This window comes from Bos taurus, chromosome 3 (genome assembly GCF_002263795.3).
Source record: "Bos taurus isolate L1 Dominette 01449 registration number 42190680 breed Hereford chromosome 3, ARS-UCD2.0, whole genome shotgun sequence".
Taxonomy (NCBI): Eukaryota; Metazoa; Chordata; class Mammalia; order Artiodactyla; family Bovidae; genus Bos; species Bos taurus.
In genome coordinates, this window is record NC_037330.1 from 103,566,433 (window position 1) to 103,589,631 (window position 23,199).

General features: G+C 42.4%; 2 protein-coding genes across 3 annotated transcripts in view; both read right to left on the reverse strand.

Moving 5' to 3' along the window:
- Positions 1-2,083: 2,083 nt before the first annotated feature.
- CCDC30 (coiled-coil domain containing 30) overlaps positions 2,084-23,199 on the reverse strand; it is a 135,585-nt gene continuing 114,469 nt past the window's right edge. The window contains exons 18-22 of one of the 2 annotated variants that reach the window (XM_059885175.1): positions 15,054-15,195; positions 10,327-10,463; positions 8,989-9,103; positions 2,643-2,710; positions 2,084-2,323 (exon numbers count right to left, since the gene is read on the reverse strand). In XM_059885175.1, the coding sequence (XP_059741158.1) occupies positions 2,302-2,323; positions 2,643-2,710; positions 8,989-9,103; positions 10,327-10,463; positions 15,054-15,195 (484 nt within the window). In that variant the 3' untranslated portion in view covers positions 2,084-2,301. Of the gene's footprint in view, positions 2,435-2,642; positions 2,711-8,988; positions 9,104-10,326; positions 10,464-15,053; positions 15,196-23,199 lie in introns of both variants that reach the window. The other variant, XM_059885174.1, reaches the window with a different exon arrangement.
- On the reverse strand, positions 18,128-20,751 carry LOC132344929 (TAF5-like RNA polymerase II p300/CBP-associated factor-associated factor 65 kDa subunit 5L). Its single transcript, XM_059885176.1, is given in 2 exon segments — positions 18,128-20,535; positions 20,538-20,751. Coding segments are annotated over 2 exon segments (1,767 nt in total). The 5' UTR covers positions 20,560-20,751; the 3' UTR covers positions 18,128-18,790.

A 23,199-nucleotide genomic window follows, 5' to 3' on the forward strand; every position in this document is an offset into this window, starting at 1 on the left:
AATAACCTATCTAAAACGTTCCCTTTCTTGTCCACCTGTTTCCCTCAAGGTTGTTGAGTACCAAAGAAAAAGGGATTGAGACAGCAGGCCCTTGATGGACACGACTGTGGATAAAACCCTTTCTTATGTATCTGATTCCTTGTTTGTAGAAAGACTTGAGCCTCCTGGATCTTGTTGCAAAGAGCAGATCCAGACAGTTCCTAACAAGGGACATGAGCGAATGCAAAAACAAAGGAAAAGCAGTCACAGAATTGTAGTTCAGGGACTTCCCTGGTGGGCCAGTGGTTAAGACTATGCTTCCAGCACACACATGGGTTTGCTCTCTGGTCAGGGAATTAAGATCCTGTCTGCTGCACAGTGATAAATAAATAAAATTTAGTTCACTTTTTTGTACATCTGAAACTAACAACATTGTTAATCAACTGCAATTAAATGTAAAAAAAAAATTGTATTTCAGTGATAAAACAGAGCCTTAGTCCCTCCTCATGGGATATATGTAATGATCTGATACAGATCTTTGAGTGCTGCAGGAACTAAAGCCCTCACCCAGGTGGAGGATGGTAACTACCTTCTGAGAAGCCAGACTGGTGGGAACTAGAAGGTTGATGATTGAGATTCCTGGAACGTCACCCTGTTACCTTACCACCAGCCAATCAGAAGAAAGTCATATGCCCTACAGTCCTCACCCCCAAATGATGCCTTTAAAAACTATTCTCTGAAAACTAATGGAAAGTTTGGGTCTTTCCAGCAGGAACCACCTGTTCTTGCATGGCCCATGCAATAAAACTTTCTCTCCTCCAAATTCTAATTTTTCTATTTGTTTGTTCTCACTGTTCTGCAGGCACAGGGACTTGGGTTTGCCAACAAAAAGTGACACTTTCCTCATCTGTCTTCACAGGTGTGCCCACTATTGAATAGCACATAGTAGGGATTCAATAAATAGATTCAATGAATTGAATGAATTGGGTAAAGCTTGGATTTAATATCACAGCTATTATTTCCTGTATCCTGTGACCCCCCTTTTGGTCTGAGGAAGCAAGGGTTACATATTAAAAATTCAGTGTGTCTCAACTTAACAGATCTTTTAAAATAACTTTTGTTTACTTTCCCTCTGGATATGGTCTCCCTCATGAAGGTATAGAAGAAAGAGGAGGAGAAAATGGAGGGAAAAGGGGAGGAGGAGAAGGAGCAGCAGAAATCATTTTTTAGTATAGTTTTATACCAACTATTTAGAATAATTTTTTATATTGATAATATCCTATGTTAATGAGGTTACAGAAAAACTAGTACACCGAAACTGCTATTGAAAATAAATAATGATGTCTAAGTATTTATTAAGCTGTGACTAAGTGCTACATACATGGTTCATTTTATTTGGTCCTCACAACTCTATAGGATAGGAACCACTATTGCTCCCATTTTATGGATCAAGAAATTGAGGCTTGAAGAGTTAAACTAAGAGAAAGAATATGTTGACGCAGTCTTTTTTAAAACAGTTTAACAAGTGATGTATCAAAACTATATATCATTTATATCCTTTAACCCAATCATGCCCATCTTGTAAATGTGTTTTCTGGATAACTCAAGAGCCACATTTACAAAGACTTTCATCACAGCAATAATCTTAAATAGTAAAAAAGTAGAAACAAATGTCAAACAACAGGAGAGTTTGTAGGACATGATAGGATATCATATGGTTACTAAAAGAATAATTATGAAGACTGCTGAAATATGGGGAAATGTTTTATGATGTATTAAATTTAAAATCATACTATGAAAATGAATATACAGTATAATCATTTAAAATATATACATTTGAATAAGAACCAGAAAAGGATAAATGAAAGTAGTTGTGTTAAAAATGTGGGCCTTATAGGTTTTTTTTTTTTCTCAAATATTTGCTTTAAGGTGATTACATTTTCTTTTAAATTAAAAAATAATACCCAAGATAATAAAAATAGATAGAATGCTGAATTAGCCGTGTATGTGCTCTGCTGAACAACAGCCTTATTAAACCAGTGAATTTATGTCATGACATTGATCAATACAAGGCATTTGAGGATACCAAAAAAACGTGAGAAAATCCATTTTAGAACAGGTTTAATGAATTTGTCAACAGTTTTGAAGATTCCTGGTTGACGTCCAGTGAGGATCTGCCCGAACTCTTCACGTCATGTTGCGCCTTCATGCCCAGGCTTCAGGTTAGCAGCTTCGATCAGTCTATTTTAGACACCAATGATTTTCTAGATCTGACTTCGTCTTATTCTTGAATGAGATGTGTTTCTTTTGGGGAAGCCACGTTTATGTATCCAGCTTTAGAATTCTGTGAACACGAAAGGGACTCGAGGGACTTGGGGGTTTGCCAGTTTCTTCTAACCTCTGTTCAGTCGCTTGAAGACTTCCAGCTGACTCTACCAAACCTGTTCCTGAAAATCTAAAAAGGGGCCTTAAGTCTGGATTAAGTCAGGATTCTGTCAAGTGTGAAGGTGAAGAGGTAGCAAGGGGAGGAGTTACAAGAAGATTTAGATACTAAATATAGAGAAAATTACCTCTAAATACTATGCTTTCTCAGGCCAGCAACTAGAACTAGCTGGGCAGTCGTGACACTCAGGCATGCAAATGATGGTCTTGATTTTACTAACCTGGAGTCTGGTAAACACATGATTTTATTCAATACTTCAGATTCAGGGATGTCACAAATTGTTGTTTCCTTAAAAGAAAGGATGAGTATTAAATTATAATCATAGACCTTTGGTGATATGTATTTTTTATACATATTTCTGGTTAAAAGTGTAATCCCCTCCTACCCATTAGACTAGCTATCACCAAAAAGACAAGAGATAACAAATGCTGGAGAAAATATGGGAAAAAGGGAACGCTTCTGGACTGTTGGTGGGAATGTAAATTGGTACAGCCACTGTGGAAGACAGTATGGAGGTTCCTAAAAAAATTAAAAAGAGAACTACCATACGAACCAGCTGTCTCACTTCTGGGTATGTACCTGGCACAAGTGAAATCACTGTCCCAAAGAGATACCTATATTCCATGTTTAGAGGAGCTTTAGTTACAACAGCCCAAATATGGACAACTTAGGTGTCCATGATGGATGCATGGATAAAGAATATGTGTACAATATAATACTATTCAGCAAAATGAAAATTTTTTAATAAGGAAATCCTGCCATTTGTGACAACATGAATAGACCTTGAGGTCATCATGCTGAGTAAAATAAGTCAGAAAGACAAATACTGTATGATCTTACATATGCTTGGAGTTTAAAAAAAAAAACAACCGTCTTAAAATAAGAGACCAGATTTGTGGTTGTCAGGGATGGGGGAATTAGGTGAATGTGATCGGTGGTATGAACTTCCTCTTGTAAGAGAAATAAGTTCTTGGGATGTAATGTAAGACATGATGCCTACAGTACTGCATTGTATATATTGAAAGTTGCTAAGAGAGTAGAACGCAAAAGTTCTCGTCGTGAGGGAAAAAAAATTGTACCTATATGAGGTGATGGATGTTAACTAATCTTACAGTGGTGATCATTTTGTAATAAATACATATAATAAATCATTATATTGTATACTTTAAACTTAAATGTTTTATGTCATTTATATCATCAAAATTGGGGGGATAAAATCCCTAATATTTATGGAATATTTGACAGTTATACATCTCATATTTTTAACAACAAAAAACCAAACAACTGGATTTTAAAAATGGGCAGAAAAGCTAAATAAACATTTTTGTCCAGGAAGACATACAGATAGCCAACAGGCACATGAAAAGATGTTGAACAACACTTAATTACTAGGGAAATGCAAATCAAACCCACAATGAGATACTACCTCATGCCTGTTAAAATGGATGTTATCAAAAAGGCAAGAAATAACAAGTGCTGGCAAGGATGTGGAGAAAAGCAAACCCTCATACACTGTTGGTGGGATTGTAAATTGGTACAGCCACTGTGAAAAACAGTATGGAGAGTCCTGAAAAAATTAAGAGCTACCACATGTTCCAGTCCCACTTCTGGGTATTTCTCTGAAGAATATGACAACAGTAATTTGAAAAGTATATGTGGACTTCCCTGGTGGTCCAGTGGTTAAGAATCTGCTGCTAATGCAGAGGACACAGAGTCAGTCCCTGATCAGGGAAGACTCTATATGCTGTGGGGCAACTAAGCCTGTGCACCACAGCTACTGAGCTTATGTGCCAACTACTGAAGCCCACACTCCAGAGCCCCTGCTCTTCCACAAGAGAAGCCACTGCAATAAGAAGTCTGTGCATCACAACTACAGAGTAGCCCCTGCTCACTGCAACTAGAGAAAGCCCTTGCACAGTACTGAAGACCCAGGGCAGCCTATGTACATATTAATAAAGGTGTTTTTTTTAAGAAAGAAAAGCTATGGCATTATTTACAACAGTCAAGATATGGAAACACCCTAAGTGCCCTTCAATGCATGAATGGTGGATAAAGACTATAAATATATAAAGATGAAATCTTGCCATTTGTAACAATGTGGGTGGACAACAAGGTATTATGCTAAGTGAAATAAGGGAGAAAGACAAATACCATATGATTTAACTCATTTGGTTTCTTCGCTCGCAGCTCAGTTGTTAAAGAATCTGCCTGCAATGCAGGAGACCTGGGTTCAACTCCTGGGTCAGGAAAATCCCCTAGAGAAGGAAATGGCCACCCACTTCAGTATTCTTGCCTGGAGAATCCCATGGACAGAGAAGCCTGGCAGGCTACAGTCCATGGGGTCTCAAGAGTACAACATGACTTGGTGACTAAACCTACCTTAATTCATTTAACTCATATGTGGAATAGTAAGCAAACAAAAATACACAGATAGATACAGAGAACAGAGCAGTGGTCACCAGAGGGGAAAGTGGGTGAGAGTGAAATGGGCAGAAGTCTTCTACTGTATGGTGATGAATAGAAACTATAAATTTGTGGTGGTGAGCATGCTGTAGTGTATACAGAAGTCAAGGTATAATTGTTATATACATAAAACCTATATAATGTTAGAAAACAATGTTAGGGCAGGTAACTTTAGTTGCTAAGTCATGTCCAACTCTTGCGACCCCATGGACTGTAGTCTACCAGGCTCTTCTGTGCATGGGATCTCCAGGCAAGAATACTGTAGTGGGTTGCCATTTCCTTCTCCAGATCTTCCTGACTGAGGAATTGAACCTAGATATCCTGCATTGCAGACAGATTCATCACCAACTGAGATATGAAGGAAGAAACCAATGTTACCTCAATAAATAAAATGATTTTTAAAATAATAAATGCCAGACTTTCTATATTAGTGCTTTTCACTGCTAGCCTGCTTTTATTTTCTTTTTTTAAATTATGAAAACACATTAATAGGAGACTTGGAAAATACAGAAAAAAATTACATATAACTGCTAGCCTGCTTTTTATATCTACTTTTCTACATGGATAACCTCATATTAGCTGATGTAATCATTCCATTATATTTACCTATGTTAGCTTTTACTTAATACTCTGGTAAACATTTTCTATCCCTTTATAACATAAAAAAGGTTACCTGTTTTGAGCTCCATGACCTTTAAAATTTTTATTTATTTGTTTGTTTACTTTTGGCTGCACTGGGTCTTCATTGGTTTTTGTGCGGGCTCTCTCTAGTGGTGGCAATCGAGGGCTTCTTTTCGTTGTAGTGAATGGGCTTCTCACTGCAGTGGCTTCTCTTGTTGCGGAGAACAGCCCCTAGGCTTCAGTAGTTGCAGCTTTTGGCCTCTAGAGCAGAGGCTTAGTTGTGGCGCATGGGCTTAAGCTGCTCCAAGGCATATGGAATCTTCCTGGACCAGGGATCGAACCTGGGTCCCCTGCACTGGCAGGCAGGTTTTATCCACTGTGCCACCAGGGAAGTCTGCCATGACTTGAAGAACTGAATATTCTTTCTTAGAAAAATATAGACCAAAACAGACCAGAGACGTGGTCACAGAGTATAAAAGACCATGTCAGAAACTGGGAGTTTTACCCTGAAGACTGCAGGAAGTTCTTGCACAGTGTTGAGTCATCTGCTCAGACTACGTGTATTTTCTAGAGACCTCTTTGGCTACAGACTAAGAACTACAGGACTTACAAGACAAAGGCTGGGAAGATGGGAGAGGGGAGATGAGACATGTCTGTCCATGGGCCCTAATCCAATAAGCAGGGTCTACTGTGAAGTATCCTGGGAAGAAAGGCCTCAGTTCAGTTCAGGTCAGTTCAGTTCAGTCGCTCAGTCATGTCCAACTCTTCGTGACCCCATGAATCGCAGCACGCCAGGCCTCCCTGTCCATCACCAACTCCCGGAGTTCACTCAGACTCACGTCCATTGAGTCAGTGATGCCCTCCAGCCATCTCATCCTCTGTCGTCCCCTTCTCCTCCTGCCCTCAATCCCTCCCAGCATCAGAGTCTTTACCAATGAGTCAACTCTTCACACAAGGTGGCCAAAGTACTAGAGTTTCAGCTTCAGCATCATTCCCTCCAAAGAAATCCCAGGGCTGATCTCCTTCACAATGGACTGGTTGGATCTCCTTGCAGTCCAAGGGACTCTCAAGAGCCTTCTCCAACACCACAGCTCAAAAGCATCAATTCTTCTGCGCTCAGCCTTCTTCACAGTCCAACTCTCACATCCATACATGACCACTGGAAAAACCAAAGCCTTGACTAGACAGACCTTTGTGGGCAAAGTAATGTCTCTGCTTTTGAATATGCTATCTAGGTTGGTCATAACTTTCCTTCCAAGGAGTAAGCGTCTTTTAATTTCATGGCTGCAGTCACCATCTGCAGTGATTTTGGAGCCCACAAAAATAAAGTCTGACACTGTTTCCACTGTTTCCCCATCTATTTCCCATGAAGTGATGGGACCAGATGCCATGATCTTTGTTTTCTGAATGTTGAGCTTTAAGCCAACTTTTCACTCTCCACTTTGACCTTCATCAAGAGGCTTTTTAGTTCCTCTTCACTTTCTGCCATAAGGGTGGTGTCATCTGCATATCTGAGGTTATTGATATTTCTCCCGGCAATCTTGATTCCAGCTTGTGCTTCTTCCAGTCCAGCGTTTCTCATGATGTACTCTGCATATAAGTTAAATAAGCAGGGTGACAATATACAGCCTTGACATACTCCTTTTCCTATTTGGAACCAGTCTGTTGTTCCATGTCCAGTTCTAACTGTTGCTTCCTGACCTGCATACAGGTTTCTCAAGAGGCAGGTCAGGTGGTCTGGGATTCCCATCTCTTTCAGAATTTTCCACAGTTTCTTGTGATCCACACAGTCAAAGGCTTTGGAGTAGTCAATAAAGCAGAAATAGATGTTTTTCTGGAACTCTCTTGCTTTTTCCATGATCCAGCGGATGTTGGCAATTTGATCTCTGGTTCCTCTGCCTTTTCTAAAACCAGCTTGAACATCAGGAAGTTCACGGTTCACGGATTGCTGAAGCCTGGCTTGGAGAATTTTGAGCATTACTTTACTAGTATGTGAGATGAGTGCAATTGTGCGGTAGTTTGAGCATTCTTTGGCATTGCCTTTCTTTGGGATTGGAATGAAAATTGACCTTTTCCAGTTCTGTGGCCACTGCTGTGTTTTCCAAATTTGTTGGCATATTGAGTGCAGCACTTTCACAGCATCATCTTTCAGGATTTGAAATAGCTCAACTGGAATTCCATCACTTCCACTAGCTTTGTTTGTAGTGATGCTTTCTAAGGCCCACTTGACTTCACATTCCAGGATGTCTGGCTCTAGGTCAGTGATCACACCGTTGATTATCTGGGTCATGAAGATCTTTTTTGTACAGTTCTTCTGTGTATTCTTGCTACCTCTTCTTAATATCTTCTGCTTCTGTTAGGTCCATACCATTTCTGTCCTTTATCGAGACCATCTTTGCATGAAATGTCCCCTTGGAATCTCTAATTTTCTTGAAGAGATCTCTAGTCTTTCCCATTCTGTTGTTTTCCTCTATTTCTTTGCATTGATTGCTGAGGAAAGCTTTCTTATGTCTCCTTGCTATTCTTTGGAACTCTGCATTCAGATGCTTATATCTTTCCTTTTCTCCTTTGCTTTTCGCTTCTCTTCTTTTCACAGCTATTTGTAAGGCCTCCCCAGACAGCCATTTTGCTTTTTTGCATTTCTTTTCCATGGGGATGGTCTTGATTCCTGTCTCCTGTACAATGTCATGAACCTCATTCCATAGTTCATCAGGCACTCTATCAGATCTAGGCCCTTAAATCTATTTCTCACTTCCACTGTATAATCATAAGGGAAGAAAGGCCTAGCAGATGATATAAGCCAGGGAAGAAAGCAAGCAGGCTCCATCCTGGATTCAGAATACAGCTCTGCTTACTGAAGTCCCTCTGGCTGACTCACTCAGCAGCCAGACCCTGGATCTCATCTGAATGTAGACCATTTGCTGCATCTCTCTGGACTTGGCTACTTGCCTGCCAGGACTGTTGTAACATAATTGCATTTCTCTGACTAAGATGTTCTCCTTAGACTTGACTCCTTGCCAGACCAGACTAGGTTCACTTTACCTTTCTGAGCCTCAGATGGGTTCATCTCTCAAAATGGGATAGAATAATACAAGGCAAACAGGGTAGCTGAGAAGGAGGCATCTGTGTGAGGACATTTAACATACTTTCATTCTCAAATATCTATGGAGCACAATGGCATGTGAGATGTAACCCTTGTCCTCCAGGATGTCACTGCTGAGATGATGACAGAAGTGAAAAGGCGATGACAGTGCAGTGTGTTAAGGAAGAAGCTGGGAGGCACACACAAAGTGTTTGGGGATCACATCGGAGGAGCCTGTTGAACAAAACCTGACCCAACGAAGAGCAAGTTGGCCAAAAGCTGTCTCAGGGTCTGCTCCCCGGTGCAGCCAGTGAACCTCTGCCATAGTCCACACCAAGGCCAATTTCAGACTGCAGCTTCATGCAGAAGGTGAAGGGAAGAGAGAAGACAGCAGCCTTACCTCCCGTCTGTGCATCTGGATGCTCTTTATGATATGCTCTAGGAAATAAACCTCCTGTGTGAGCCGGAGACTGTTTTTCTGTAGCTGCTTATTTTCTTCATCCAGGAAAAGTACTCTAAGAATGGCACAGATCAGAAGTGTAACTTAACATTTCTGGATCACCCTAAAAACTCTCTTCCACTTCCCACTAGCTCTGGGTCTTCGACCACTGCCAGATTTTATAACCAACTTTGCCAGAATAATTCCCACCATATTCCAAAACCAAGTGAAAATGAGTAAGCTTCTGGCTTATACACAGTCATTAAATAGAGAATAGAGACACACTCTATGCAAGAATATGAAAGGCACAGTTCCAGCCCTTGAGAAACCTAAGAAATGATGTGATCCCATTTAGGGGTGGGACTCTGCATGCCTCCTAACGTTGTAGCCACACGGCCTGCATCTGGTTCTGATCTCAGTCACCCCACGTTTTTGTTTCAGTAGTAGTAGTAGAAGTAAAAACAATAGTAGCAGCAGTATTAGTAGCAGCAGCAGCCATTTTACCAAGTGCTTACCATGGACGTAGGCACTGCAAACCATCTATACAGCACCTGCATGCTAAGGCGCTTCAGTCATGTGCAACTCTTTGCAATCCTATGGACCATAGCCCTCCAGGCTTCTCTGTCCATGGGACTCTCCAGACAAGAATACTGGAGTGGGTTGTTATGCCCTGCTCCAGGGGATCTTCCCAACCCAGGGATCGAACCAGCATCTCTTATATCTCCTGCATTGGCAGGTAAGTTCTTTACCACTAGTGCCAACTGGGAAGCCCATCTACACAGTAAACACTTAAAACTTTTCATGTATTAGTTCCTTTAATCCTCACAATGAGCCCATGACCATGAAACAGATCCTGTTATGAAGCCTATTTTGCAAGTAAGGAAACTGAGGCTCAGAATGGGGAAAGTAACTTATGTAAAAAGATAAAACCAGAAAGTCATAGAGCTGAGATGCCAGCCTTATTCTCTCTCAGTCTACCTTGATCCCATAGATGCCAAAACATAAACATGAGTGTCAGCACACATACACCGGGATGGACCAGCATGAACACAGCTGGGTCCTTGGGAGGCAATCCTGCCATGAAAGAGCCTATCTGAATGCCCAGCTCACCTTCTCCATGATACTTTTCTCTTTAATTTCAAAACTTCTGCCACTTGTATGAACTGCTAAAAATAGCCGAATGGCAGAGAAACAGTTATGGGACAAGTCTGCAAACTCAAAGGACCACCACTTCACCTCCTTTGTGAAGGAGAAATATCCTCTTTATGGAGCTCACAGGCCACTGGGGCAGGGACCTACCTGTTTTGGACAGAAAATAGTCTCCATTTGTTGCTGTCAATCAATAAGTCTTGTTCTGTGACCTTCTCCAGAAGTTTCCTTTTTTCTAGGAGCAGGATATCATTTTGGGTGGTGATCTGGTCCTGGAATGCCTTCTCCTAGGGATAATAAGTCCTCATAATTACCCCAGCAGGAGAAAGAATTACACATTTAAGAGCATCAGCCTGTGTCTAAACTCAACAGCAAATTATCTTGCAAACATCTTTTTCTCCTGTCTTCTTAGTCTGTCTTTACCTGTTTGCTGACATTGTCAGTTAGATCATTCTCCTATTTATCTTGGTTATTTTATGCTACATATTTGTTTTGACATTTATTCATTCTTTTGGGTTAATATTTTTTAATGTCTGAACACTCAACTTCCATTAAGGTCCCAATGCTCTCATCTGTATTCTAATTCTATAGGTATCAAGTCACTAACAAATACAACAAAATTCTCTGAAGCTCCTATTGAGAAAGATTTCCATATAACACATTTCCATCTGCTTTGTAGTTACAGTCTTTTTAAGGTGAAGGAAGATGGGAATCTAGCCACCTCACTTGAAAACCAGCGTCAGGGTTTCAGTTGCTTGGCATGTCAGCCAGGTATTGCAAGTACTCTTGCAGTGATGATGTTGAAATGATTTCTAGCTTGACATGTTTCGTTTTTTACCAGCATCTTCCCTGAAAGCAATAGCCAGTGAAGTTATAGCTAAAACAGTACAGGATTACATTTTGTGAAAAAACACTAACATCCTTACATTGAGTCAGCAGTTATTAGTAAATATCACAGTTGGTGAGGAGTTCAGAAGCTCACAAGTGTAGAACTGCTTTTCTCCCTTCACCAAGGACCTGTTAGTGGTAATAGGTGAGTTCCTTCTCCTATTTGTGTTTGTTCCCACCTTCCTTCGTGGGATGAGCATGAATGGGAGTGGGAGGAGAGTAAGGACCTCTGGCAGATGAAGCACATTGTTAGGAGGGGAAAATTTCTTTCTTTTAATAAGGTACTATTAATAATATAGATCATTCAGAAAAGACTGTCCACATATGTGGTATCTAAAAAAACTCAAACAACAGCAAAAAACCAGACTCATAGATACAGAGAACAGATTGGATTGTTGGCTGCCAGAAGTGAAGTCCATGGGGTGGCAAAGGTCTGACATGAGTGAGCAACTGAACAACAAGAGGCGGAGAGGGGTGGGCAAAATGCGTGAAGGTAGTCAAAGGTATAAACTTCCAGTTACTAATAAGTTATAAGGATGTAATGTACAGCGTGTGACTATAGCTAGTAATACTGTATTGCATATGACAAAGTTGCTAAGACAGGAGATCTTAAAAGTTCTCATCACAAGAAAAAACATTTGTAACTATGGGTGGTGATGGCTGTTAATTAGACTTATTTTGATGGGCATATATACAAATATTGAATCATTGTATTGTATAACTAAATAATGTAATAATGCTGTAAACATAATATAATATTATGTCAATTATAATTCAGAATAGAAGGGAAGGAAGAGAGAGGAAAGAAAGGAGGGAGGGAAGAAGGAAGGCTGTCCATCTGTTAGTCTATTATTAAGGAATTGTAAGGAAGGAGATTACAGAATGTTCTGAAGCTCTTCCATATTTTAAAGTCCTTCATCCAGGACCCTTCCGTGTCTAACAACAGTCTCACCTGTCACTATTTAAATACATTTATGGTAAGGATTCGGAGAAGGCAATGGTACTCCACTCCAGTACTCTTGCCTGGAAAATCCCATGGACGGAGGAGCCTGGTGGGCTGCAGTCCATGGGGTTGCTAAGGGTCGGACACGACTGAGTGACTTCACTTTCACTTTTCACTTTCATGCATTGGAGAAGGAAATGGCAACCCACTCCAGTGTTCTTGCCCGGAGAATCCCAGGGACAGGGCAGCCTGCTGGGCTGCCGTCTATGGGGTTGCACAGAGTCGGACATGACTGAAGTGACTTAGCAGCAGCAGCAGCATGGTAAGGATTGAGAGTAGAAGCACCCACCCGACAAATAATAACCTCTGCAGTTATAACTGGATTAGAAAGGAAATTGAGTGGGACTGGCTACTGACACCCTGTCCATCGGAAATACTGTATTTTTTGGAATCAGGACACCTGCTGTAATAATAGGATAAAATATTTGTGGAAACCTGGTTTGGGTGGTCACACAGTCAGAGCTCTCAACTGGCTCACTGAATAAGAGAAGGCTGAAGGAATGAAGCACCCCCCCCCCCCCGCCCCCGCAAGTGGCATTATTTTCTGGAGATTTTGTGCTTAGAAAGTGAGTCCAGGATTTGTAGCTTGGGGCTCTGGTTCACAGGCCCTAAAATAAATAAAGTCAAGAGCTCTAGGTTTGTACCTCTGTGGTACATCTACTGATTAACATGCTTCTAAGAGATTTTATCATACCTCAGTCAGTAAAGAATCTGCCTGCGATGCAGGAGTCCGGGGTTTGATTCCTGGGCCGGGAAGATCCCCTGGAGAAGGGAATGGCAACCCACTCCAGTATTCTTTCCTGGAAAAAATTCCATGGACAGAGGGCTGATGGGCTATAGTCCATGGGGTCACAAAAGTTGGACCTGACTTAGCGACTAAGCCACCACCACCAAGAGATTTTACACTGAGAAGAAAGTAACATCTATGAAGATCTGTATGTGCCAGGAGGTCCCACTTTAGGCACTTTGTATTTTAATCCTCACAGAAGCCTTTTGAGGTAGGGATTCACATTTTCATAAGAAAATGATGCAAAGGGCCTCGGGCCTCGCGGAAGGGCACACAACTATTAAGTAGCAGGGCCAGCCTTTGCATCCAAGCCTGTCCAAGGCCAACCCCAACCACTATTTCCTCGCCTCTGGTTACTTGCAGCCTCCAGTAAATTTCATGGAGACCTGTGACTCTTTGGGTAGATGTTCTGGTCCTCCAGGGCTGCTGTAACAGATTACCACAAACTGGGCAGCTTAAAACAACAGGAATTTGTTGTTTTAATTCCTACAAGTCTAAAATCAAGTTGTTGACAGGGTTAGTTCTGGGGGCACCGAGGGAAGAGTCTGTCCCATGTCTCCCTCCTCACTGATGAATGCTACCAGTCCTTGGGGCTCCTTGGTTTGTGGCTTCATTGCTCCAATCTGTGCCTCATCATCACACGGCCTTTCTCCCCTGTGTGCGTCTTTTCCTCTTCATACAACGATACTAGTCATATTGGATTTGGGGTTCATGCTAATCTAGTATGACCTCATCTTGACTATTTATACCTGCAAACTTCCAAATTAGGTCACATTCTTGGGTTCTGGGTGGCCATGAATTTGGGGGGTATACTCTTCAACACAGTACAGTCAGGAAACATGCCTGCTGAAAGCAGGAGGCTAGTTTTGTCATGTAAGCTTGGAAGTGGAAGGCAGGCACCACCAGGAAGAATGGGTAGTGCAGAATAGGCTGGTGGTATTTCCAGTGGGCCCGTGAATAAGAGCTGCTACTTTCTTCTGTTATACTTTCTGCATTGCCTTCCTAACCTGGATCTGAGTCTTCAAAAGTTTGGTGAGTTAGTGCCAAAATAGGAGGGTACTGCAAAATCTAACTTGTTTTCCATTCTCAAGTAACAGGAGGATTAAAAAAAAATTAAAAACACAACATTGGTGACCCATCTCTTATAATCCTCACATGTTTTATTGCAGTCATTGAGGGATTCTTCTTGTGGAGTCCTATAATAGCCCATGAATGACTGAATTTACATCAATTGTTTTGGTATCCTTGGCACATAGTGGTGATATGATAAAAATTTGGTGGGTGTAGAAAGGAGTAATTTAGGACTGAGGACAATGTTTTCAAAATTCTGAAATGGGTTGGGGATCTCTAGAAGGGAAACATTTCTGGCCAAATCAGTTGCTCTCCCTTTTGAATTGATGTAGTTTATTGCTCTCAAGGCCATTCTGCATTGGGTCCCGTTCAACCATTCCATTTACTTTCTGCCAGCACCAAAAAGTCACAGGGGCAACAAGACAAAGAAACCAGAGAGATTTAGAAAGCAGCCTGAAGGTGCTACTAAGATAGAAGAATAGGGGTCACCTGTTTTCATCGCCATTTAAAATGGACAGAAATGTTGAGCCAAAATGAGGGCTGCATAAAGCAGGAATGAGTTGTGGAGGCTGGTTTGGAAGTCTCAGCTAAAGGGTGATTAACATATACACTACCATATTTAAAACAGATAGCCAGTGGGAATTTGCTGGATGATGCAGGGAACTCAAACCAGTGCTCTGTGACAACCTAGAGGGGTGGGATCAAGTGCGAGGTGGGAGGAGGTTCAAGAGGGAGGGAGCATATATATATATACACCTATGACTGATTCACGTTGATATATAGCAGAAACCAACACAATATTGTAAAAGCAATTATCCTCCCATTAAAAATAAAATTTTTAATTTTATATATATATATATAAAGAAAAGGCACTTTCATTTGAAGGCAAAATGCTAGCCCTAAGCAGCAGTGCAGAGTATTTTCAGTGCCCAGTTTGACCTAGCATCACTATGAGTCTTACATACTTTTGGGCAGGGCTTAAACAATTACTCAAACTGAAAAAGGGTGCAAAGAAAAGAAATGGAAACCTGGGCTATGAAGAAGCCACAAACACATTAACAATCAAGTGGGCTTCCTCCAGATGCCCAACACCAGCAGGACCAGTGAGTGCTCCACCTTCCCCCTCACCTTTTCTATTTGCTGCCGCAGGGCTCCAACTTCATTTTCAAGTTGTTTGATTTTCTCATCTCGGAGTTGTACTTCATCAACTAAACGATCCTTGATTATATGCAGCTTGACTTTGTAGTACTGATGTTTCTGATTATAGTTTCTACAAAAGGAAATTTAAGTATAGGTGCACCTGAACACAGTGAAAACTTACTTTGCCTCCTCGATTAGCACCTTTCTTGGGGTTCCTCTTCTGGCTTTGTCAGGGTGGGTCCAGAGATGAAGACTCGTCCTGCCTCACATCCATAGCACTTCTCACCCAAGTGGAGGAAATGGACCAAGTAGAACCTCCCCCATGACACCAGATTCAGTCACCCCCAACACAGGTAACTCCTTGACTTCTGATCCCCGACATCTAAAAATTTTGAATCCTACTCTACCGAGCTAGTCATTACTTTAAAATTTTCTGGTTCTGGGCTATACCCTTGAGCAGTGATAGAACCCACTCTGTCTTGTCGATTTTCCAGGTAACTGGGTTTCTCTTGTCTTGAGTTTAGACTTCTAAATGCTAATTCTACCTAGATCTCTGCTCAAGACTTTTATTCTGATTCTGACATAAATTTAACTTACCACCAATAAATACATAAAAAGATGTTCAACATTATTAGTATAAAGAAAATGCAAATAAAAATAATGAGATACCTCTTCACACAGGAGAATGGCTAAAATAAAAAATAAAAGGTAATGAAGTTCTGGCAGGACTTCCCTGGTGGTCCAGTGGCTAAGACTCTGCTATGTAGGGGCTCCAGGTTGGGTCCCTGGTCAGGGAACTAGATCCCACATACTACAGCTAAGAGTTTGCATACTGCAACAAAGCTCAAAGATCCCACATGATGCAACCAAGACCTGGTACAGCCAAATAAATAAATACATACATATATTTTTTAAAGTACTGGCAAGGATGTGGAGAAATTGGAATACTCATCTACTGCTGGTTGGACTGTCAAATGGAAAAAGTCTAGCAGTTTCTCAAATGGTTAAACATAGAGAATCACATGACCTAGCAATTCCATTCCTAGGTATATACCTAAGAGAAATGAAAACGTACACCCACACAAAAACTTGTACATGAATGTTCATAGTAGCGCTATTCGTAACAGTCAAAAGGTGAAAACAACCTAAATTTCTATTAACTGATGAATAAATAAACACAATATGGAGTAGCTGTATAATGGAACATTATATAGCTATAAAAAGAAATGAAGTACAAATACATGCTACAACATGAATGAACTTTGAAGGCACTATGCTAGGTGAATGAAGCCAGTCACAAAGGACCACATATTATACAATTCCATTCATATGAAATGTCCAGAAGTGACAAATATAGAGTGAAAGAAAGTACATTAGTGGTTGCCTGGGGCTGGGAGTAAGGAGGGAAACCAGGAATGGAGGGTATACCTAAAGGATTTCTTTAGGTAATTAAATGTTCTAAAATTGATTGCAGTGATGGATTACAAAAGCCTCTGAATTGTACACTTTCAATGAGTGAATTGTACAATATGTGAATTACATCTTAATAACCTATTATAAGGGCTTCCCTGGTGGCTCAGATGGTAAAAAAAAAAAAATCTGCTTGCAATGTTGGAGACCCAGGTTCGATCCCTGGGTTGGGAAGATCCCCTGGAGAAGGGAATGGCTACCCACTCCATTATTCTTGCTTGGGGAATTCCATGGACAGAGGAGCCTGGCGGGCTACAGTCCATGGGATTGCAAAGAGTCAGACACAACTGAGCGACTAACACTTTTTTTTAGAATTAGGAGCTGGATGGCAGGGGAAGAGCAAAGGAGACTTATTTAGATGGTAATTTAGTCTAGTGACTCCAAGAGAGTCTTCTGCTCTGGTTAAGTTAGGAAATGGCAACCCACTCCAGTGTTCTTGCCTGGAGAATCCCAGGGACAGGGGAGCCTGGTGGGCTGCCATCTATGGGGTCGCACAGAGTCGGACACGACTGAAGCGACTTAGCAGTAGCAGCAGCAAGTGTGTTTTGCAAGATCTTCCATTTTCCAAAATAGTGCCCCTCTCTCCCTAACTGTTGATTGTAAATAAAAGAATCATTTTGCATATTTTTCCCTTAGAAGATTAATCCAGCTGTTGGCCAGATACCAAGCAGAGAAGTTTGCATTCCTGGAGGTCAGAGACATGCACACTGGCTCTTGTCACCAGCTTGTCAGTTTAGGTGGCAGTGACTGACTGTGGGGATGGTCCCCAGTACACCTTCTCCTTCTATCATTATAGACCCCCTGGTTTTAGCTTGGCACTTGGTTGCTCAAACATGAGCTACAAGAAAATGTAGTTTTTTTTGTAGTTAGATGAGGCAGCTAGATGAGGCCATGTGAGTAAGTTCCAGCCAGTAGCTGGAGTGGAAGTAATGCGCCTTAAAGGAAAACAGAATGCCCTTGCTTTCCCTTCTTTCTCCCTTCTTGTTGGATAAAATGTGAATATAATAATGAACTGCCTTGGACTATGAGGATAAGTGCTAAAGATGCTGGAGCGACAACAAGAAAGGAGTCTAGACTTTGGGAACATTGAGCTCCCTGTACTTTTAGGTAAGAGAGAAACCCCTCCATTTCTAAAGACATTCTTATTCAATGTCTATGCTACAGCAACTCAATAGAGTTACTCTAGATACTGAGGTTTATAAAACTGCTTTAGGCTTGTTCAGTTCTGTGGCCCTTGTAGCACCTACTATATAAAAGGAAGTGTATATTCTTGTGGATTGACTCAGGTTCTTTATAGGAAGATATTTTCATCTCACAAATATTCTCATTTTCCCTTATTCTGGGACGAGTTTGTCAAAAGCTATCACTGGGTTTCAGCATACCCTAGTCCATAGCTTCAGAGGTTTAAACACTAATGGTACACCTGTTGGTCTCTGAGTTTCCCAGCTGTTCACAGTTCCTCTGATGTTTTGACATCATTTGAAATGCAACATGGATTTCTAGAATTTCTTTCACACATTCTGCCGTGGGCTATTAAAACTCACATCTGCAGCTTCCATGCCAGACAGCTGCTTGTCTCTCTTATTCTGCCATTTGGACTGTTAAAAATTTTATTTTATTTTATTTTTTTGGGGAAACTAAACACATTTTAATAGAAAACAAAATACAAAATAACTCTTTTCAGAAAACAGAAATATTTAATCCTTTTCCCACAAATTAGAAGTCGCTTCATCCTCAGAGCATAGTTTTCGATGCGTGTGTTCGTACTTAAGATGTGTTTCATAGACTGTTCTTTAAACTGCTATTGCAAAGCAGGTGGGAGGGATGATCTCAGGAGGAAAAGATGCTGGAAAAGCCACACCTCGGAATCATTTGGAAATTCAACATTTTTTAATTTTCTTTTGACTTTTCACTTCTAATTACTTTCATTTCTTTACCACAATCTGTTCTTTCGGGGGAGAGAATTGTTAACAGAAGTGCAGCCACAAAAAGAATCTTTCTTTCCCACCCTTGCTGCAAAAGCCCAAGACTTTCTCAGTCAAATCTGCCCACCCACTTCTAGAAACATGTCAGCTGGAGTGATCCAACTGTCACCTAGGAATTTTCCCTTTCTCCCAATACAAGTTCCCAATACAAGTGCGACCAAGTTCTCTGAATTCCCTGAACCTCAAAATTCCAAGTATCACAGCCAGTGCCAGGAGTAAAACCGTCTGGAGCCCTTCGCACGCCCCAGTCTGTCATATCAAAGATCCAAATCAATGTTCCTGATTTTCTTGTGGGATTCCAGTCACCAGCAGGAGGTTGCAGGCCATGAACTGCACGCTCAGCACTTTGCTTATCTGGCTGGTATAGACGCCCAGGAGCTCGCTAGATGAGCCGTCGGCGGGTGTGCTACAGTGTGTGCTTCTGATGTCCCAGACACGCACAGAGTTGTCCATGGACGCTGATGCGATCAGGCTGCTGTCTGAGCTGAAGGTGAGGCTGGTGATGCTGTCCGTGTGGCCCCGCAGCTCTTTGTAGAGGGTCCCAGACGCCAAGTCCCATAGCTTCAGCCGCTGGTCCTCGCCTGCTGATGCCAGGTACTTACTGTTGGGGGAAAAAGCCAGGGAGAGCACAGGGCCGCGGTGGCCCGTGAAGAGCCTCACTGAGTTCCCCTGCTGAGTGCTCCACAGCCGCACCGTCTTGTCGGTTGAGCCCGTGGCTAAGTAGTTTGAATTGGGGTGGAACTTGACGCAGTCCACGTCTGCCAGGTGCCCGGCGAAGATTCGCAGTGGGTACGTCCGATCAAATGACCACAGCCGGGCTGTGCGGTCGTGCGACCCGCTGGCGAAGTACAGGCTGTGCGGGCTGATGTCCAGGTCCCACACGGGGTAGGCGTGGCCCTGGTACAGCACGGTGTTGGTGAAGCTGCCCAGGTCCCAGTACCTGATGGACATGTCTTCAGAGCAGGAGAGCAGCCCCGAGCTGTCCGCGAGGAACCTGGTGCTGTACACTGGCCCGCAGTGTCCCCGCAGGACCTTCATCTCTGTGCCTGCGTTGTCATCCTCGTCATCCTCCTCCTCTAGGAAATCACAAGCCAAGTGGATGCGGGACACATCTACTTGATGGGGTTTGGACTTTAACTTCTCGGAACACAGACTCCACAGTTTTATACAGGAGTTGTCAAAGCCTGCTGCGAGCAGCTTGCTGTTCGGGGAGACCTCTGCAGTGTTCAGCAGCTGCTCCGTGTTGTAGAAGGCGTAGAAGTAGATGGTGGTGAGGGAGGGGGGGCTGTCCTTGACACGCTTGATGCTCTTCTGCAGGAGCTCCAGGGCGGCCTTATTCTGCAGGATGGGCGCTGGCATGTCGGTGGGCTCCAGGCCGCTGCCCTCGCCGTGGGAGAAGCCACCACTGGCGTAGAGCTGGTAGTCCATCCTCTTGGCGGGCTGCACGTCCAGATGGATGTGCCAGGCGAGGATCCTGCACAGCGCGGTGTTGTTGTCACTCTGGAGGTAGCGGAGAAGGTAGCTGTAGCTGTCTTCCTGCAGACGAACCACGTATTTGTTGTCCAGGAAGGCTCGCAGCCGGAAGTTAGACAGGATGTCCTGGACGATCTGAGTGGTCTAGAGCTGCTCCATAACATCCTTCCGGCTGGCGTTCTGCAGAAACATTCCATGGAAGCGGCTGTAAAAGCTTTCCGCTGTGCTCTTCGGACTGTTCTGGATCAGGGTGAGATGGAGGTAGACAAAGAGAGGGTAGAGGAGAGGCATCACTTCATGGCTGTGCTGGGAGTCAGAATCGGTGAGAAAATTCCACAGCCGTCCGAACTGTACTTCATATTGTTGGGGCTCTGCCTGGCAAGGGGCTGCGGACACTATGTTGGCACAACCAGATTCTGATTGGACTGTGAGGCTGGCAGCCATCTCCTCAGTGCTCTGCGACAGCCGCAGGCCTTGCTTCAGCGGGCCGTCCGCATCCCCGTACTGCCGGCGTTTGAGGTAGCAGGACACGGCCATCTGATCTGCTCCGTGCGGACCCGTTTCATGACTGAACATCCCAGGCGGCTCCCGCTTCCCCCGCCACCGCTGCCGCCAGGGTCGCCCCGCGTCTGCCTCCGTCGCCTTCGCGGCAGGCTCGCTATCCGCGGCCGGCTCAGCCGGACCCCCGAGCCCCGAGCCCCGAGCCCCGAGCCCCGCCGCCCCCGTGGCGGCTCTGGGCGGCCGCCCCATGACTGACTAACGCGGAGCCGCCGCGGGCTGGGCTGGGCCACTCGGGCCTCGACGCGCAGCTGTCTCCGCCAACAGGTGCGGCGCCTCGGCCTAAAAATTTTAATAAAAATAAAAAATTTTTTTATTTTTTAAATGATAAATTATAGAAAATTTTGGGAAGAAATCCAACTCCCATATGATCTATTTTATGATATTGTTGTATTTCCTTCCACTCTTTTCATAAGTATCTTCTGTTTAAACACTATGTTAAAATTATTTTATGCTCTTTTCATTTATTGTATCACAAGCATTTTCCCATATTGCTTCTAATGTTCATGGCCACCATCTTTTACAGCTGTATAATATTCCATCAACTGAATGTGCAATACTTGACCTAACTAGCTCCTATTGCTAGATATTCAGGCTTCTTCCAGTAGTACTCAGTTCAGTCAGTCAGTTCAGTTGCTCAGTCGTGTCCGGCTCTTTGTGACACCATGAATTGCAGCATGCCAGGCCTCCCTGTCCATCACCAACTCCCAGAGTCCACCCAAATTCATGTCCATCGAGTCGATGATGCCATCCAGCCATCTCATCCTCTGTCGTCCCTTTCTCCTCCTGCCGCCAATCCCTCCCAGCATCAGAGTCTTTTCCAATGAGTCAACTCTTCGTATGAGGTGGCCAAAGTATTGGAGTTTCAGCTTTAGCATCAGTCCTTCCAAAGAATACCCAGGACTGATCTCCTTTAGAATGGACTGGTTGGATCTCCTTGCAGTCCAAGGGACTCTCAAGAGTCTTCTCCAACACCACAGTTCAAAAGCATCATTTCTTCGGCGCTCAGCTTTCTTTATAGTCCAACTCTCACATCCATACATGACCAGTGGAAAAACCATAGCCTTGACTAGATGGACCTTTGTTGGCAAAGTAATGTCTCTGCTTTTCAATATGCTATCTAGGTTGGTCATAACTTTCCTTCCAAGGAGTAAGCGTCTTTTAATTTCATGGCTGCAGTCACCATCTGCAGTGATTTTGGAGCCCACAAAAATAAAGTCTGACACTGTTTCCACTGTTTCCCCATCTATTTCCCATGAAGTACTACATGGTATGAAAAGTACATGGATGCAGTGAGGCTGATGAGAGCTTAGAACCTTCCCAAATAGCTAGCTGGCTATTTGGCACACTTACCAGTTTGGTCAGAAGTCCTGCTGGCCAACTTGCCAAAGAACATGTGGATTTTCTAAGTTTATGGTTGGCTTGGTTAACTGCATGCATGATAAGACAGCACAATACTCATGTTCTAAAATTTCAGGACAACTTTGGCTTATGTTTAAGTAAAACCAGATGGTCTTTCCTTCATTTTTATTTCAAAATGGCAAGGAATTTGTTCCTCTGGAAGACTAGCTGGGAAAATATGGGGAAAAAAATTAAGCATTGTTTGTAAAGGTCAGGAGTAGGATCAGGGGAATGAAAAAAAAATGAACCTAGAATTTTGACAATTCCTTCCATTTTCTTTCTTAAAGCTGTAGTTTCTCTAGGTGCCCATCAGAATCACATGGGGATGATTTTAGAAAAATATTGATCCCTAAGCTCTATCCTCACAGATTCTGATTTAATTAATCTATGTTGGGGCCCACATATGTGCAGCTAGGGTTAGGATTCACTGTTCTAAAGGCTATGGACTAATAATATGGAAAACTATTCAGACTCACTAGCCATCAAAGAAATTCAAAATAAAATAACAAGTAATTTATGACTATAACTGATCATTAAAAACAATGGAATGGAATTATTCCAAAATAAAAATTAATGGAATAAGCTGAGCAAAAGAAGTCGGGCACAAAAGATTACATGTAGTATAATTCCATTCTAGTAGAGACAGAAATCAGAAGAGTAGATTCCTGGGAGGAGGTGAGGGAACAGGAGATATAGACTGACAGTAAAAAAGGAACAAACTGTCAGGGATAAAGGAAATCTTCTGTATCTTGATTGGGGTTGTGCTTAGTGGACATATAGATTTGTCAAAAGTCATCAAATTGTACATTTAAAAATCTGTGTATATGTAAATTATACTTCAGTTAAAAGAAAGAGCATTGGGAAAAATTTCATCAGAGCCCTCCCCCCACAAAAGTAGCACCCAATGCAAATTCAGATGTAGTGAAATTTCTACTCTCATACAATATGGCAGAAAATTTTGGTAGGATGCTTCTGAATGTTTGATAATACATTTTGAGATCCATAGCTCCAGCTTTTGGATTAGTAATTCTACACCTAGAAATTTGTAAAAATAATTTTTTAAAATGAAAAATATATGTACAAAAGCGGTTTTAAGTTATTTTGCATAAAAATATCAATTGCAGGACCAGTGGGTAATTCTTAACTAAATCAGGGCTATGTTAGAGGGTTGAATCCAGCAGGCCTAGAATCAGGCCTGAACTGTTTTGTGAAAGTTCTTGCTTGGCACTGACCAGTGGTCCAGGAAT